The 17,823-nt window shown below is 43.3% G+C and overlaps 1 protein-coding gene across 1 annotated transcript; it reads right to left on the bottom strand.

The window, feature by feature from the left end:
* Positions 1-8,355: 8,355 nt before the first annotated feature.
* LOC124251476 (T-cell-interacting, activating receptor on myeloid cells protein 1-like) lies at positions 8,356-14,227 on the bottom strand. The gene is made up of 7 exons (XM_046684300.1): positions 14,194-14,227; positions 12,156-12,191; positions 11,731-12,021; positions 11,109-11,405; positions 9,185-9,314; positions 8,691-8,789; positions 8,356-8,512 (listed from the first exon to the last, which is right to left on the bottom strand). The coding sequence occupies exons 1-6, from the start codon at positions 14,225-14,227 to the stop codon at positions 8,738-8,740; spliced, it is 840 nt and encodes a 279-aa protein (XP_046540256.1). The 3' UTR covers positions 8,356-8,512; positions 8,691-8,737.
* Between the last annotated feature and the right edge of the window lie 3,596 nt (positions 14,228-17,823).

The following is a 17,823-nucleotide window of genomic DNA, read 5'->3' on the forward strand; positions in this document are numbered from 1 at the left end:
TGTCTCAGATCTAAGTTCTTCATTTCATCTGCTTCCTTTCATTGTGTCAACTTTCATCAGATCATGGATGAGTTTTTTTTTTCTGCTTTATTTCCCAACCCTCCCCCCGTACATAGTTGTATATCTTAGTTGCAGGTCCCTCTAGTTGTGGGATGTGGGACGCCGCCTCAACGTGGCCTGATGAGCGGTGCCATGACCGCACCCAGAATCCGAACCCTGGGCCGCCACAGCGGAGCGAGCGAACTTAACCACTCGGCCACGGAGCCGGCCCCACGAATGAGTTTTGCTTGTTTTCTCATCATTGAAGTTGAGATCTTCCTTTCATAGCCGCTGCAGTTGTGGATAAGATTAGGTGAGGGCAGCCTGTTTTTGTCCTCTGCACTCCTCAGGGTGTTGGGGGAGAAGACTGGGCTGCGTATCTTGTGACTGGCATTCTCAATGTGGTGGCTCCTGGTAGCCTCAGATACCAGGAGAATTTTTCTATCCCTCCCACCCAATTAGTAAAACTATGTTTCCTACTGAGAATAGACCCTTTTGGCTGCTATCTGGTCAAGAGGAGTCAAATGAACAGAACTCTGAATTTATAGCCAGTATGGGTGTGGAACATCAGACGGACACCAACTGCTCCCTCTACAATGACCTCTTGCCTCAGTCTCCACCTTGGCCACTCATGGAACAGCTTCGGTGATGTTCCCACTCTGTAATGCATGACTGTCCACATCTATTTTACATTGTGTTTTTCCTCTTTAATCGGATCCCACTTTTAAACTTCTTATTTTGAAATCCTTATAGATTCACAAGAAGATGCAAAAATAGTCAGATACTTGTGCCCTTCAGCCAGTTTCTCCCAATGGTTCCATTCTACATCCATTACAATATCAAAACCAAGAAGTAGACATTAGTACAATGTGTGTGTACAGTTTGACATTATTTTATCACATGTTTAGAGTCATATAGCCTCAAGCACAATCAATCTACATACTGATCTAGTCTATCACCGTAAAGACGTTTCTCATGCTGTTCCTTTACACCCACCTCTTTCCAACACCATTCTTCGACCCTGGCCACCACTCGTTTGTTCTCTACCTCTATAATTTTGTCATTTTCAGAATGTCTTATTTGACATCACCAGGTTTCCATTTCATGATACTATCTTTTCTTAACTAAGCTTAATTTATACGTTAAGCTGGATCTTCACACCTCAATGCTTCCCTCTGCCCTGATCTGCCAACAGCAGATTGAGAACAAGTGGTTGGAGTATCCAATAAATGCAACTGTATGTGGGACAAGGGCTAACGTATGTTTTCGCCTTTCTAAAATATCCATTTGGATTTTTTGAGACTTGTTTTAGAGCACCAAGCAGTGAAGTTGGTACCATTTGGATATCAAGGGGTGAAAACACATAACAACAAAGATTGGATCAGAAACCTTTAAGGATTAAAGCTAAGGTTGTCCAGCTAGTACTTTCCCATGATAGGGCTTCCTCAGTCTCAGCAATTCCTTACCTCATCAAATGGGTGTGGCTCATTACGGTACGAGGCAGGGATGGGTCGAGCTGCTGGGAGGAAGGAAGGACGATATTGTAAGGCCGCATCATTTCACATCCTGGTAAAATTTCTCAGTCATACTTAAAAGGGGGCATCTCAGCAGTTGGTCAACATGCATTTGTAGAAGCCCTACTATGTGCCAGGACCTGCGTAGACACTGGGGATGCTGAGGTGAATAGCACAGAGTCCCTGCCTTCCAGGTGCTCACAGGTAGTGGGTTACCTCTTGCGTTTCCCATGGCTAGAGGTACATATACATCCATAAACTCTCTTAAGATTTTACAACCAGATTGACATCAGAATCATGGTGGCATGAGTCATTCTTTTTTTTCCTCTCCCCTTCAATTTACAACTAGTTGGGCATCCATAACGAAACACTAGCTCCTCTGCACAGCACACCAGGACACCTGAGAGGTCCATCCATCTGTGCATCCAAAGGTGGGGGGCCAGGACCTTGGAGAAGGCCATGGAGCCAAGGGAGTTGTGGTGGCACCAAGCTGTGAATCTAAGACTTAAACATAAGACCTGACATCATAAAACTCCTAGAAGAAAACAGAAGAAGCTCATCAATATTGGTCTTGGGAATGAGTTTTTGGACATGATGCCAAAAGCACAAACGACAAAAGCAAAAATCAACAGATGGGACTACACCAAACTCAAAAGCTTCTGCACAGCAAAAGAAAGAATAAAAAAATGAAAAGACAACCTGTAGGACAGAATATTTTTGCAAAGCATATATCAGATAAGGGGTTAATATCCAAAATACATAAAGAGCTCATAAAACTTGACAACAACAGCAATGACAAAGCAATCCCATTAGAAAACGGGCAGAAGAACTAAATAGACATTTTTCCAAAGAGGACACCAAAATGGCCCAAAGGCACATGAACAGATGTTCAACATCACTAACCATCAAATCAAAACCACAACGAGATATCGCCTCACACCTGTTAGGATGTTTACCATTAAGAAGACAGGAGACCACAGGTGCTGGCAAAGAGAGAACCCTTATAAATTGTTGGTGGGAATGTAAATTGATCCATCCACTATGGAAAACAATATATGCAGGATCCTCAAAAAATTAAAAATAGATCTACCACACGACCCAGGAATTCCAATTCTGGGTATATACCTGAAGGAAATGAAAACAGGATTTTGACAAGATATATGCACTCCCGTGTTTATCACAGCATTATTCACAATAGCCAAGACGTGGAGTCAACCTAAGTGCCCATCAACAGATGAGTGGATAAAAAAGATGTGGTACATACATACAATGGAAGATTATTCAGCCAAGAGAAAGGAGTATATCTTACCATTTACAACAACAGGCATGGATCCTGAGCACATTATGCTAAGTGAGATGTCAGATAGAGAAAGACAAATACTATATGATATCACCTATATGTGGAATCTAAATCTGTAAAAAACAGAGAGTAAAATGGTGGTTACCAGGGAATGGGGGATGGGGAACAAAATTGACGTTGTTTAAGGGTACAAACTTACAGCGAGTAGTAAATAAGCCATAGAGATCTAATCCACAGTATAATGAATATATACGATAATATTATACTGTAATTATGTAATGTGATAAATATTGCTACAAAGGCAATCATATTATGATATATAAATGTGTCAAAGTGACATGCTGTACATCCTAAATATACATAATGCTACATATCAAGTTTATTTATTTATTTGTTTTTAAAGGTACACTTTTTTCTTCTTTTCTTTTGGTGAGGAAAATTGGCCCTGAGCTAACATCTATTGCCAATCTTTCTCTCTCTTTTTTTCCTCCTCAGAGCCCCAATACACAGTTGTATATCCTACTTGTAAATCATACTAGTTTTTCTGTGTGGGCAGGCGCCACAGCATGGCTTGATGAGTGGTGTGTAGGTGCCCATCCAGGATACGAACTGGGGAATCCTGGGCCCAAAGCAGAGTACCCAAACAACCACTCCGCTAAGGGGCCAGCGCCTTAAATTAATTTTTTTAAAAAGATGACATGACATGAGTAAGCATGTCTAGTATGCCCTATTTCAAGTCTTCAAAAAGTATTAAATTGGGGTGGCATGGTGGTTAAGCTCCCACATTCTGCTTCAGCAGCCCTGGGTTCGCCAGTTCAGATCCCAGGTGCGGACACGGCACTGCTTGGCAAGCCATGCTGTGGCAGGTGTCTCACACATAAAGTAGAGGAAGACGGGCACAGATGTTAGCTCAGGGCCAGTCTTCCTCAGCAAAAAGAGGAGGATTGGCAGCAGATGTTAGGCCACAGCTAATCTTCCTCAAAAAAAAAATATTAAATTGGTTAAACTAATAGCAAGCTCTGAAAAGAAAAACAACTCCTTGCACATTTAGACTCTTCTTTGGGATGCCACACCCAAAGCACCAGAAATCAAAGATCCCCTCTCCTCCTGGCAAGGCAGAGGTGGTGGAAAAGCGGAGGCAGGTCCAGCAGTTGCACCAAGTGCCCCAACCCACACTGCCAGCCCCTCCAGCCCCCCTGGCCTGCGCGCCCCTCTGCGCCAGGCGGCTGCCCACGGGAGCATCTCCCCCCGGAACACGTGGTCATTTGGAGACTGTGGTTGTTGCCGTGGGGTCGCGCCAGCCGGGAGCTTGCAGCCGATACTCACCCATTGGGAATACTGTTCTTCCTTTCTGTGACACGAGAGGCGTGGGGATCCCATGACCCAGGAACTCTGCTCTAAAGCCTCATACGGAACAGACGCCATGGCAACTGCAGCCACTGGGATGCTCACCCAGGCTGCGAGTATACAGATGGAACCCACGGCTTCCCGAAGGCACACACTGAGCATGCTCAGAACCCACTGGCTGAGGCGCACATTGTGCGGGCCTGTGGACCACCTGGCGGTCAAGCCTGGGGAGAGAGCATGAGGCAGGCGGCAGTTGTGGGGTGCAAGCATCTGGATCAGTGCGGGCTGGTTGGTGACCTCTCCTAGTGCACAGTAAATGATGCGTCCTGCCTTCACTGCCCAGAGACAGCAAAAGTGCACTGTCCATCCAGGTGACTGTTGTCCTGCCCGTTAAGGTCCCCCAACCTGTCCCTCTCAGGCACCCCAGTATTTGAGCTGGTTGGAGCCCTGCTCTGTGCAAAAATCCAGTACCCCAGCCCCCGTGTCCCCTCGCCCCCCAGTAACCAGGGCCAGACCCGCAGGGGCCACTGGGACTTGTAGTCCCCAGGGCCTGGTTGACCTATTAGTCATCCCCTTTGTGAATTAACAGGGTTGAGAAACACTCCATTTTACAGGATTGGAGAGCGGTGCTTGATTTGCATCAAATCCAGGTTCACATTATTTATTGAGTGCCTTCTGCATGCTGAACACCTTGCTAGGATTGGGGACAGTAGATGAGTTCATGCTCCAATCGTCAGCTTCACTTCAGGTTGAGCAGAAAGGTGAACTTGCAAGATAGAATGTAATGACCATGAATGAGATGAACTTTGCTGGTGACGTCAGCAGCAAGGCAGAGTGAGCTCTCCCAGTAAACTCTCCCCCCAAAAATACAAGGAAAAGGACATTCATATTCCAACAGAGGATGTCCACACAACACAAAAGATGTCTAAGAGACCCACACAGACATAGGTCAGGAGGTGGAGGTGCTGGAGTACGCCCCTCCCACCCCAGTAGGTGGAACGAGATAAGAGAATGTTTCTCTTCCTCCCTGAAGGGGAGCGACCCAGGGATTACCTGCAGCCTCAGGGAGGAAAGCAGAGAGGGAGTAGCAGCCCTTGGAGGGAACACCATAGATCTCTGAGGTCCCTCACAGACCAGGAGAAAGCCCCTCACAGAGGGGACCAGCTGTCTCAGGGGTGTCTCCTTCAAGCCAACACCAGGAAAGCGGATAGCAAGGGCAGAGCGAGAAGCCTCTGAGATTGCACAGGAGAAGAAAGTGCCCCACCCCACCATCTGGTGCCCCAGACTCAGCCCCAGCCCAGCACCTTGGAGCTGTCCCAGTGATTTGCAGCAGGCTCAGAATACAGAGCTCTTGACCCCCACCCAGTGGCGAAAGGTAGAAGCGGCAATCAAATACTACCACAATGCGGAAGTACAAATCCATGCTATATCACAGTATGAAAAAATATATTAAATCTCCAGACCAGAAGGAAAATGGCAAGTACCCGGAAATCAATCCTGAAGACACGGAAATCTATAATCTAAATGACAGAGAATTTGAAATAGCTGTCATTAAAAAACTCGCTAAGTTAAAAGAGAATGCAGATAGACAATGAGTTCAGGAGGTACTTCACAAAAGAGATTGAAACTATAAAGAAGAACCAATCAGAAATATTGGAGATGAAAACCACAATAGATGAGGTAAAGTAGAATATAGATTCTCTGAACAGTAGAGCTGATATAGAGGAACGAATCAGCATGATTGAGGACAGAAATATAGAAATGCTTCAGATGGAGGAGGAGAAAGAAGTAAGACTGAAAAGAAATGGAGAAAGTCTCTGAAAATTATCCTACTCAGTTAGGAAATGCAACATAAGGATTATAGGTATTCCAGAGAAAGAAAGGAGGGAAAATGGAGCAGAAAGCATGTCCAAAGAAATAATAGTGGAGAACTTCCCAATCCTGGAGAAGGAGATGGAAATTTATGTGAAAGAGGCGACTCAGACAAGGGATACAAAAGAAAAAATAAACAAGTGGGATGTTATCAGACTAAGGAGCTTCTGCAACGCAAAGGAAACCAGGATCAAAATAAACAGACAACCCACTAGTTGGGAGAAAATATTTGCAAATCAGATATCCAACAAGGGGTTAATTTCCATTATATGTAAAGAACTCACAGAACTGAACAACAAAAAAACAAACAATCTGATCAAAAACTGGGCAGGGGTTAATAACAGACATTTCTCCAAAGAAGATATACAGATGGCCAATAGACACATGAAAAGAGGCTCAACATCACTAATCAAAGGGAAATGCAAATCAAAAGTATACTAAGATACTACCTTACACCTGTTAAAATGGCTATAGTCACTGGGACGAAAAATAACAAATGTTGGAGAAGATATGGAGAAAAGGGAACCCTTATACACTGCTGGTGGGAATGCAAACAGGTGCAGCCACTATAGAAAACAGTATGGAGAGTTCTCAAAAAACTAAAAATACAAATACTATATGACCCAGCTATCCCACTACTGTGTGTGTATCCAAAGAACTTGAAATCAACAACTCAAAGTGACTTATTCACCCCTATGTTCTTTGCAGTGTTATTCACAATAACCAAGATGTGGAAGCAACCCAAGTGCCCATCAACAGATGATTGGATAAAGAAGATGTGGTGTATATACATATACAATGGAATACTACTCAGCCATAAAAAAGACAAAATTGTGCCATTTGTGACAACATAGATGGACCTTGAGGGTGTTACGGTAAGTAAACTAAGTCAGATGGAGAAACATAATTATGGTATAATTTCACTCATATGTGGAAGATAACACGTGGATATGGAGAATGGATGGGTGGTTACCAGAGGGGATGGGAGTGGGGGCAGGGTGAAAGGAGGAAAGGAGCACATATGTATGGTGATGGATGGAAACTAGACTTTTGATGTTGTACACGATGCAGTCTATATAGAAGCCAAAATATAATAATGTAAACTTGCAATAGACACAATGTTATACACCAATATGACCTCAATAAAAAAAAAATCAGATGAACTTGCAAGATAGAATGTGGTGAACAAAAATTATGAATTACATGTACTATTGGAGGTCAGAAAAAACTTCCTGGAAGATGTGGGGCTTGAATCAGGCTTTGAAATGTGAAATGCTTAGATTAGATGGAAACTGCAAAAGTGAAAGGATTGGAAGTGGCAGGGAGTATAAAGAGTCTGATCTGGCTACAGTGGCAGGTTTATGTTGGAGCGTGGTGAGCAGGGCTCAGGTGGGGAAGTGGACCCGAGGGTCTTTTGGCCTCAGTTTCAGAAGGGCCTCTGTTTTGAGTTTTTCTCCAATGGAAACTATAAGTACAGGTGTGGAGACACATCTTCAGATAGAAATAAAAGACATCACAGGACTTCCTTGTGTCCAGTATCTGGACCTCATGGCCTGTGTTGCTACATGAATCCATTTTTGTAAATCTTGTAATTAACTTGTGAGTAGCGCGATTACATTGCATTGTGTATGTGTTAGACACAAACTTTCAAAACATACTACAGTTTTTCTAAACTGTTTTTACACTTATTCAGTTTTTATGAAGCAGAAGTCTCACGAGAAGTGAACTCCAATTTTCTTGACCTACAGGAGCAGGTTATGATGCTTTGGGGCTTAGTCCTGAGAGCACTGGACGGTTTGATGCTTTTCAAAGACATATATATGACCTCAATATATGTCTTCATATGCGACTTCATATATGTCTTCATGTAAGACATATATATGTCTCATATAAATTCAAAGATCAGAAAATCCTTTGTCAGCCCACTTGTGCCTACTTTTTGCTTTCAGAAAATAAGATTATAGTTAAGTAAAAGGTATTAATTTTTGAACTTGTCAGGTAATGAAACACCTGCAAGTCATGATGCTTTTCGTAAAACGCTGTGAAATAATGCTATATCACACTTAACTAATTCTAAAATCTGAGGGTTAAAGTCCCTTTTCCATATCCTAGTACCAGTAAAGGATAGCTGGTGCCATATGTTTGATGAGTTTTGATTTTGACAAAAAAGAAGATTTTGCAAGCAAATGATTGTATTTTAATTTATTCTATTTTACTTTGTCATCCAGATCACCTAGAAGCCTTTAATATGGGGGGCAGTTCCTGGTCACTTGATCCCAGATGACTCTCTTAGGAGACCTCAGTGGCCACTTTGGGTCTTAGATAACGTCAGAAAATAAATGAGGGGCCGGCCCGGTGGCGCAGCGTTTAAGTTGGCACGTTCTGCTTCTCGGCAGCCTGGGGTTCGTCGGTTGGGATCCCGGGTCCATGGCAAGCCATGCTGTGGTAGGCATCCCACATATAAAAAGTAGAGGAAGATGGGCATGCATGTTAGCTCAGGGCCAGTCTTCCTCAGCAAAAAGAGGAGGATTGGCAGTAGTTAGCTCAGGGCTAATCTTCCTCAAAAATTAAAGAAAATAAATGAGATCACGTTCCATCTCCAGGCCTCCCAAACTTACCCCATGTTTGGTACCTTCACTCCCGGGGTGGAAGAGAACCAGAAAATCTAACACGCTGTTAACTCAATCAAGGACTCGTTCCTTTGGGCAGCTGTGGGCCTGTGGGTAGAGAAGGACTGACTTGAGATCAAGGGAGGGGGGAAGAGGAGGAATATTTCTGCTGGCTGCCAAACACAGGTTCTCCCCCAGAAGAATACCACCCCCATGCCCCATCCTCTATATCAGGGCATGTTTGAGAAAGTATGATAGTACTTCCTTTTTTTCTTGTTCCGCAATGATTGAGCCTTCGATGGCTATTTAATGGGAAAGGGAAATTGATGCTAAATGCCCCTGCAATGAACAGGACAGTCCCATATGGGAAAGAAATATCCCACCTAAAATGCCGTTTGTGCCCATTTTGAGAGGCATAAGAAGTCCGCATGGTAGAGCCTGGCGTTTAAAGAACCCCATCACTACAACATCCCACGAAAAGAAGGAGTGCTCAGTTGTTTCACCTGGATCCACTTGGAGACTCCTTCTGGCTATACCAGGCTTCAACCAGGAAAACCCCCATAGTAGCCATAATTATGGCACCCAGGCCCAGTCGGATGAGGTTCCCCGTGGTATAGTCTCTTGATGTGGCATCTGGGGAAAATAAGAGAGAGAAGAGGGTCAGCACCAGCCATAAAAGAGTCTCTCTCCTTCTCAAATGGATCTTCCAAATGCGACTCTCACACTCCCACTTGTATTTCCTGGCTGGTGGTCAGTTGTACCTTCCTTGAAGTTTTAATCACTGAAAATAAGACGGGATTTCATGAGAGTTCTAGTGGGATTTCCTGCATCTTCTTCCCTTCGTATTCACTCTGCCTTATCGCTCTTCTTTCATTTATTTGCCCTTTATCTCATTTCCACGTTCCTGTATTTCTTCTTCTCTGTCTCCCAATGCATATTAGGAATCAGGCTTAGGAGCAACATTAAAGACCTAAGGAACACCACAGAATGGTGAAATTCAATGGCTGGCTTAGCATCCTCGAAGGAAACCTTAATTTTATGCAGGCAGTGAGTTTTTCAAAAGTTTGAGCTTCTCAGCTAAGCATTTGGGCCACTGTGCATTTCAGCTTCACTCAAGAAGGGCTCAAGCTTGGCATTGGCCCTGGTTCCTGAAGAGAAGCCCGTATTTGCATCATCCTACCTCTTGCATCCCAATTACTGCAAAGATCCTCTCTGAACCCAACCATGTTCCTTGGAGACAAAAGCCACAGGGAGAGTTTTATAAGGATGCTCCCAGACCAGGATGCTCTCTCCACTTCTCAACACTGACTATACAGACATTGATTCTAATTATAAAACGTTTGCTGACTACATAGTAAGACTGAAGAGCATTAAAGAAAACTCACAACGCTGCGGAAGCAGAGGGTATAGCATCCAATGAAGCAGAATTCTGGCAGAAAACAGAAGATAATTTTAGAAGAAACTGCATCTGTGACACAAGAGCAAGAGGCTGTGGAAACACCGCGGTTGAAGAAAAAGAGCCACTAGGAATGAAATCAATATCGCCAAGATAAACCAACACTTTAGGAGATGCAGAGAATGGTAGAAAGGATTCTGATGACAGCAGGATTAATGATTTTGAAGAACAGCTAGAGAAATTATCCTAGAGTGTAGAACAAAAAAGGCAAAGGAGTAGAAATTATGAAACGAAAGATTTAAAAAGGAGGTGGTAGTGAAATTGATGGAGAAACAAGATTCAGAAAGTAATGGAACAGGTGGCACAGTGGTTAAGTTCACACGTTCCACTTTGGCAGCCCGGGGCTCGCCGGTTCAGATCCCGGGTGAGGACCTACACACTGCTTGTCAAGCCATGCCCTGCCAAGTGTCCCACATACAAAGCAGACGAAGATGGGCATGGATGTTAGCTCAGAGCCAGTCTTCCTCTGCAAAAAGAGGAGGATTGGCGGGGCTGGCCCCGTGGCCGAGTGGTTAAGTTCGCGTGCTCCACTGCAGGCAGCCCAGTGTTTCGTCAGTTCGAATCCTGGGCGCGGACATGGCACTGCTCATCAAACCACGCTGAGGCAGCGTCCCACATGCTACAACTACAAGGACCCACAATGAAGAATATACAACTGTGTACTTGGGGGCTTTGGGGAGAAAAAATAAAAAAAATAAAATCTTTAAAAAAAAAAGAGGAGGATTGGTGGCAGATGTTAGCTCAGGGCTAATCTTCCTCAAATAAATAAATAAATAAATAAATAAATAAATAAATAAATAAAATTATTTAAAAAAAGAGAAAGTAATAGAACAAATACTCTTTGATTTTAAAAAAACACTTCTTAAAAATTGTGCAAAACCTTACCTGTCACAATTTAGAAAAAGAGAAAGTAATAGAACAAATACTCTTTCATTTAAAAAAAAACACTTAAAAATTGTGCAAAACCTCACCTGTCACCCAGATCACAAGGTGATCACTGGGGTCTGAGGCGTGGAAAGGACCCGCTGTCCGGTAGTACACACAGCTGTAGTTTCCAGTGTCGTTGACTGTCACATTCTGAAGGGAGAAGTCTGTCTCCTTCCATTTTGGACCCCGGGTCTGGACGGGCATTGAAGTTCCTGCCTTCAGCAGAGCAAACTTTACAGACCCCTGAAAAATGCCTGGCAGCCGACACTGCAGGGTCACCTTTTCTCCTGTGGTCACATTACTCCTTTGGTGGGTTTGGAGGGAAGGTTTAGGTAAACCTCCTGTAAGAGAAGGGAGGCTCTGAGGTCATGGGGAGAAGCCCGGGGTCCCCCGCTCACTTGTGTTCTTCTGACTGGGGGTTCCCATGGAGTGTGGAGAATGACAGATGCCTCATCTCACCCTCTTTCTGCTCTGACTCCAGGAAGGAGATTCTCCCTCCTGTCAGCCCTGAATAAAGCCAAGTTTGTCAGCTCCCTGCCTGTCTTTCTCCATCTCCCCGTCCCCAACGGCACTGGAGGTGAGACACCCCGCCCTCTCTTGCTCTGGTTCCTCCACCATTCCCTGTCTCTAGGAAGACCACGTGCCATGCTGAGGCCCCCTCCTCACCTGTCACCAGCAGCAGAAGGACATCACTGGGCTGTGAACTTATGTAGGGTCTCCATCTTCTGTAGTATTCACACGTGTACTCTCCAGCGTGACTGATTTTCAGATCAGTGAGGTGAAATTCAGCCAGGCCCTCTGCAGAATCAGGTGATTGTGAGGACTCAATGAGGTGTCCTCCCTTTCTGAGATCAAAGTTTACATCCTTGGTAGGAGTCCTGCATCGCAGCATCACATTACTTTTGGCCGGTACCACTGAGCTAGGCCAGGCACTGAGAGAGGGCTTGGGAAGTGAGCCTGGAAGGAAGCAGAGTGGAGGGTTGGGTTTGGTTCTCTCACCTGCTCTCAGGGAGCCCATTTAAAGAAGGGAAAGGAAAATGGGGCCTTTGGGGATGAAGGATCAAGGAGGGTTTAATTGAAGAAACACTCACCATCCCTTCTCCTGTATCCTTGGCCAACACAAAGCCCTGCAAAAGAACGGTCCATGACACGTAGGCATCAGCCTGGAGCCCACACCATCACTTGCCCTCATCCCTGAGGGACCCTCCCAGGGGCTCTTGCTGAGAAGGAACCCTTGGAGGTCATGCATTTGGGAGTTCTCATTGTCTCTATGCAAGACTCTGGCTTCAGCTCTGCACTCAGCTCCTCTGTCACTTTTCACAGAGGTTCTCCTGTGCAGCTATCACCTCCCAAGGCTCCAGGACCTTTCTTGGTTTCAGAAAAACCCGCAGGCCCTCTCATTCTCAGCCTCCATCCTGAACCATTCAGTCTTACCATTTCTATTAGAGTCTGTGGTGTTTTCTGGATCTCTCAATCTTGGGTGGGAGGCACTAACCATGAGGGAATTGGGGAAGCCCGTGACTGGGTGTAACCCTATCTTATCTCTTGAAGTTGTCTAAGCTCCTAAGTGACCGTTAGTTTCCCCTGAGAGTGTCATCTGGGATAGAGCAACCAGGAACCATCCCCCATAGTAAAAGCTACTTGGTGCTCTGGATAACATAAATTAAGACCAAATCATTTGGTTGTAAAATCTTAAGAGAGTTTATGTACCTCATGCCGTGGGACACACAAGATGTCACTAGCCTGTGAACATCTTGGAGGAGCTACTCTGCGTTATTCATCCCAGCATCTCCAGTGTCTACACATATCCTGGCACATTGTAAGATTCAACAAATGCACCTTGACTAATTGATGAGATGCCCTGGTTTAAGCATCACTCAGAGAGATTTTCAAGGATGAAAAAAAGATGCAAACTTATAATAATGTCCTTTCTTCATCCCATCAGATAGACCAGCATGAAGAGGTTGAGAGCCCCATGGAATATCCTAGAATCTAGAGATTAGAAAATATGGTGAAGACTAAATTATAGCACTGTGACCTCATCAAGCTAAGACCCACACACTGTCCCTGTGTGTGGAAAACAGGTTTTCTTGGCTCCTGCAAACAGACATCCTGAGATGCCCCCAGCTCCACACTCAGGGACGTTTTGAATCTTTCCTCATTTATCACCTTAGAATTTCTCCAACCTGGCATCTGCTCACTTATCCCCCACAACCTTTCCATTCAGAAGATCCCGTGCATGTGTCACTCTTCATATACTATTATGACCAAGTGGAAATAGCAACGACTTTGAAGCCAGGCAGGCATGGGTTTGAATTTTGACTTTTCTGTTCATTCTCTGTATGACCCAGGGCAGAAATCCTCAGCTCTCCATGTCAGAGTCTTCATTTATCCATTTGGACCTAATTCTCATCAGGCAGGGTTGTTTGGAAGGATCAGAGTCCTATTTCTCACAGTGTGGAACATGAACCACAGGTGTTATATGGGATCATTTTAGATGATGCCGTGACCCAGTATCCTATAGGATTGATCAAGGGATCAGCAAGTTATTGTCCTTTCAAATCACTTTCATCTCTTTGATCACAACGAGGAGAATTTTTCAAACTAAAGATCAGCGTTTGCACACAGCTATGTCTGTCTTATCACCCTTTGTAATAAGGAAGCAGCCAGCCAAGGGCTCAGGAACTTGACGGGCAACAGTGCCTGATTAGAATGTCATGTTTTCTTCCTTTTCATTGTATGTATGTTTACATTAACCTCCTATTTTTGGTAAGCGACATTGGATTTTCTTTTAAAGTTTATTTTTTATTTAAGCTATTGGCATACAGTTTCTATCTTCAAATGAATATACTTATTTAAAATAAAGATATTGAGTCAATAAAAATGAAAATTGAAATAAATAGAGTACAGGCATGTAGGACAGATCATGGATATGGAAAGGAAATATTGGCATGCTGAAAAACCCTTGATTGGTAAGATGTATCTAAAGCTTCCTGCAGGGTCCCTAACACCCATGAAACAGTCATTATGAAAAGCTGATGCTGTCATATCTCTTTCCAATTATATTAGTCACATTTCTCTCAACCTACCCTCACCTCTAATCCTAACATACAGGCCCAAGAAACTTACCAAAGCAGATGAAGGAAAGGAGTTCAAGGATCATACCGGCCCTGTAGCTTGCTCTAGGAACCTTCTTCAATTTTCAACCACAGAAGGGAAGAAAACTCGATGTAAGCCATGACGTCTTTCCTCTAGCCCTTCCCTTCCTTCCTCATATGTGACCCACGGGGTTTTTCTCACAACTACATTTAGGAAACAAGAAGCCGTAAAATGTTCCACTAAGTCTTTTTTTTTTTTTTTTACACTTTTTGGTGAGGACGATTGCCCCTGAGCTAACATCTGTTGCCAGTCTTCCTCTTTGTTTTTTTCTCCTCAAAGTCCCACTACATAGTTGTATATGCCAGTTGTAGGTCATTCTAGATCTTCTACATGAGATGCCGCCCCTGCATGGTTTGATGAGCGGTGCATAGGTCCGCACCCAGGATCCGAACTGGTGAACCCCAGGCTGCCAAAGTAGAGTGCACAAACTTAACCACTCAGCCATAGGTGAGTGAGGGCCAATATTCCCCACCAAAAATCATTAAAAAATAAAATAAAATTCATTAAAAACGAAGAATACAATAATTGGAGTGACAAATACACTAGAGGGAATCAACAGCAGGCTAGATGATGCGCAAGAATGGATCAGTCATGTGGAAGACAGGATGGTAGAAATCCCCCAGTTGGAACAGCGGAAAGAAAGCTAATAAAAAAAATGAGGGTACTGCAATATGACTAATAATGATATACAACTGTAATTTCACAAGGTTGTTAACTATCATAATCTTAATAAAAAACATGAGGGTAGCTTAAGGAGCCTCTGGGAAGACATCAAGCATACTAACATTCTCATTATAGGGGTCCCAGAAGGAAAAGACAGAGTGAAAGGGACAGAAAAACGATTTGAAGAAACAATGGCTGAAAACTTCTCCAACCTGGGGCAGAAAAGGGACATCCAAGTTCAGAGAAGAGAGAGATTCCGTAATAAGATGAACCCAAACAGGCCTACACCAAAACACATTATGATTAAAATGTCAAAAGTGAAAGATAAAGAGAGAATCTTAAAAGCAGAAAGAGAAAAACAGCTAGTTACATACAAGGGAGCCCCATAAGACCATCAGTGGATATTTCAGCAGAAACCTTACAGGCCAGAAGGGAGTGGAACAATATATTCAAAGTGCTGAAAGGAAAAATTTCACAATCAAGAGTACTCCAGCCAGCAAGGTTATCATTCAGAATGGAAGGAGAGATAAAAGAGTTTCCCAGACAAGGAAAAACTAAAGGAGTTGATTACCACTAAGCTGACCTTACAAGAAATACTAACGTTCCATCTTTAAGTGGAAAAGAAAAGGCTATAACTTGAAATAAAATTATGAAAGAAAAAATCTCACTGGCAATGGCAAACATATAGTCAAGGTACTGAGCCAAGCATCTATCCAGCTAGTTTGAAGGTTAAAATACAAAAGTAACAAAGTCATCTATATCTACAAGAATTAGTTAAGGGATACACAAAGTAAAAAGATGTAAAATATGACGTCAAAAATGTAAAACATTGGGGGGAGGGCGTAAAAATGTAGAGCTTTTAGGACACCCTCAAACTTAAGAGACCATCAACTTAAAATAGACTGTTATATTCATAGGTAGATATCTATGAACCTCAAGGTAACCACAAAATGAAAACCTATAACAGATGCACAAAAAATAAAGGGAAAGGAATCCAAACATAACACTGAGGAAAGTCATCAAACCACAAGGGAAGAGAGCAAGAGAAGAAAGGAACAGAGAAGAACCATGAAAACAACCAGAAAAGTTAACAAAATGGCAAAAAGTACTTACCCATCAGTAATTACTTTAAATGTAAAAGGAGTAAATGTTCCAATCAAAAGACATAGGGTGTCTGAACAGATAAAAAAAACAAGAACCATATATATGCTACCTACAAGACACTCACTTCAGATTTAAGACAGCGTGATTTCAAGATTGCTGTGAACCAGTGATTGCTCTGTGCCTCCCATTCTTCCCCCTTTCAAATGGGAGTATTGTGGTTATCCTGTCTCTGTTTCACCATGACATGGCAGATGCATGGGGCAGCCAACTTGTCCTTTTAGTTCATGAGTCTTGGATCAAAAGGACCCCCAGCCAGACTTGATAATGATCACTAGATCCTGAATTTAGAGACTGATGCCATTATTGGGTGAAAAATTTTGGGGGTCCTGGGATGGGGATGAGCATATTTTGTACATGAGGCAGATATGAATAATTGTGGTCAAGAAGTCATAGTACAATAGATTGCATTAATAGCCCTTGACTATAGATTCATCCATGTTATTTGCCTTAGTCAATAGGATAAGGTGCAAGCGGCAATATATTAGTTCCCATGTAGGTCTTTAGATGCATCGAATATTTTGATTCACCCTCTTGTTCGTCTTCCATTTCCATGAGAAGAACATGTAAGGGCTAGCACACTGTTCCCAGGAGGAAGATGAGGGACATGTGAGCAAGAGCCAAGTTGTGCCAACTAAACGCAGGTAGAGCTGGACAGAAATAAGCTGATCTGAGAGAGATGGAGGGCATGGGTGCATATGTGCATTCTCACACTCCTATTACTAGTTAGGACTGAACCTTTGTGACTTCAAATCTTCGTAAAAATCAGAACTCATTTTTCATTGGTAATTTATTGGAAGCTTAACTCTAGAGAAATTGCACTTAAAAAAATGTCAATTGCAGGACAAAGTTGAGGTTGAATCAGAGAGTGACGAGGCTATATGAGCCTCAAATAAAGTGTCTTTTATAGGCATGGAGTGACCTAGAATAGGGGATTTTATCCACTTATCTGTCTTCTCTTTCAATCTCAATCTCCTCAATAATTTCATTCCAATCAGGGGGACTCAGTCAATTTTGCTCTTATCGAGTGTATGAGAATCTTGTTCCTCAGCTGTGTGTTGCCTCTTTTAGGGTATTGTGCATCTGAAGTGTTGGCATCTGCTTTGAGATGTGCTGTAAGATTTTCAAGCCTTATAACATTGTGTATCAGTAGAGAACCATATTTCCTCCCCTCAAATCTTCAGGCATGGGATCTAATAATTCTAGGAAATTCATGTGTAGGTATTATAACATGATGGCACCTGCACATGATTTCAGTGCCCTTGTGGTTAAAGGATAGAAGAATTGTAGACTAGTTCTTGAAATGAGGCACAACTCTTGGCTGGGCCACAGCCCGATATGGGCAGAAAAAGGCACATAGTGAACACTATTGATTTTTGTATATCCACCTACTAATACCCCATGTATCCTGGGAAGACTATCTTGATTGGGACATTAACCAACTATCTGTCATCCACTCTCTGTGGCTAACTGGGACTGATCCAGCTTCCTAGTTCCAAGTGTGCTCATGTGCCCCAGAGAGGCACCCCACTGTAATCCATCACTCCGGCTACATCTGTCCATGTAGGAATGGACACATAAACCAAGCTCAAGCAATGTGAATCGGCTTCAGGAATTTTGTTGCAAGCGTCTGGAAAAAGCACACTATTTCTTCCTGGAGATACCGATGGGTATCCTCCCAGCACAGGAAGAGAACCTACTTGAGAACAAAGTCTACACAGTAGAAAGTGGCACCTAGACATGGAGAAAGACAGATCCTCAATGCCATAATTTGAG

The sequence above is a fragment of the Equus quagga genome, chromosome 13, assembly GCF_021613505.1.
Source record: "Equus quagga isolate Etosha38 chromosome 13, UCLA_HA_Equagga_1.0, whole genome shotgun sequence".
NCBI lineage: Eukaryota > Metazoa > Chordata > Mammalia > Perissodactyla > Equidae > Equus > Equus quagga.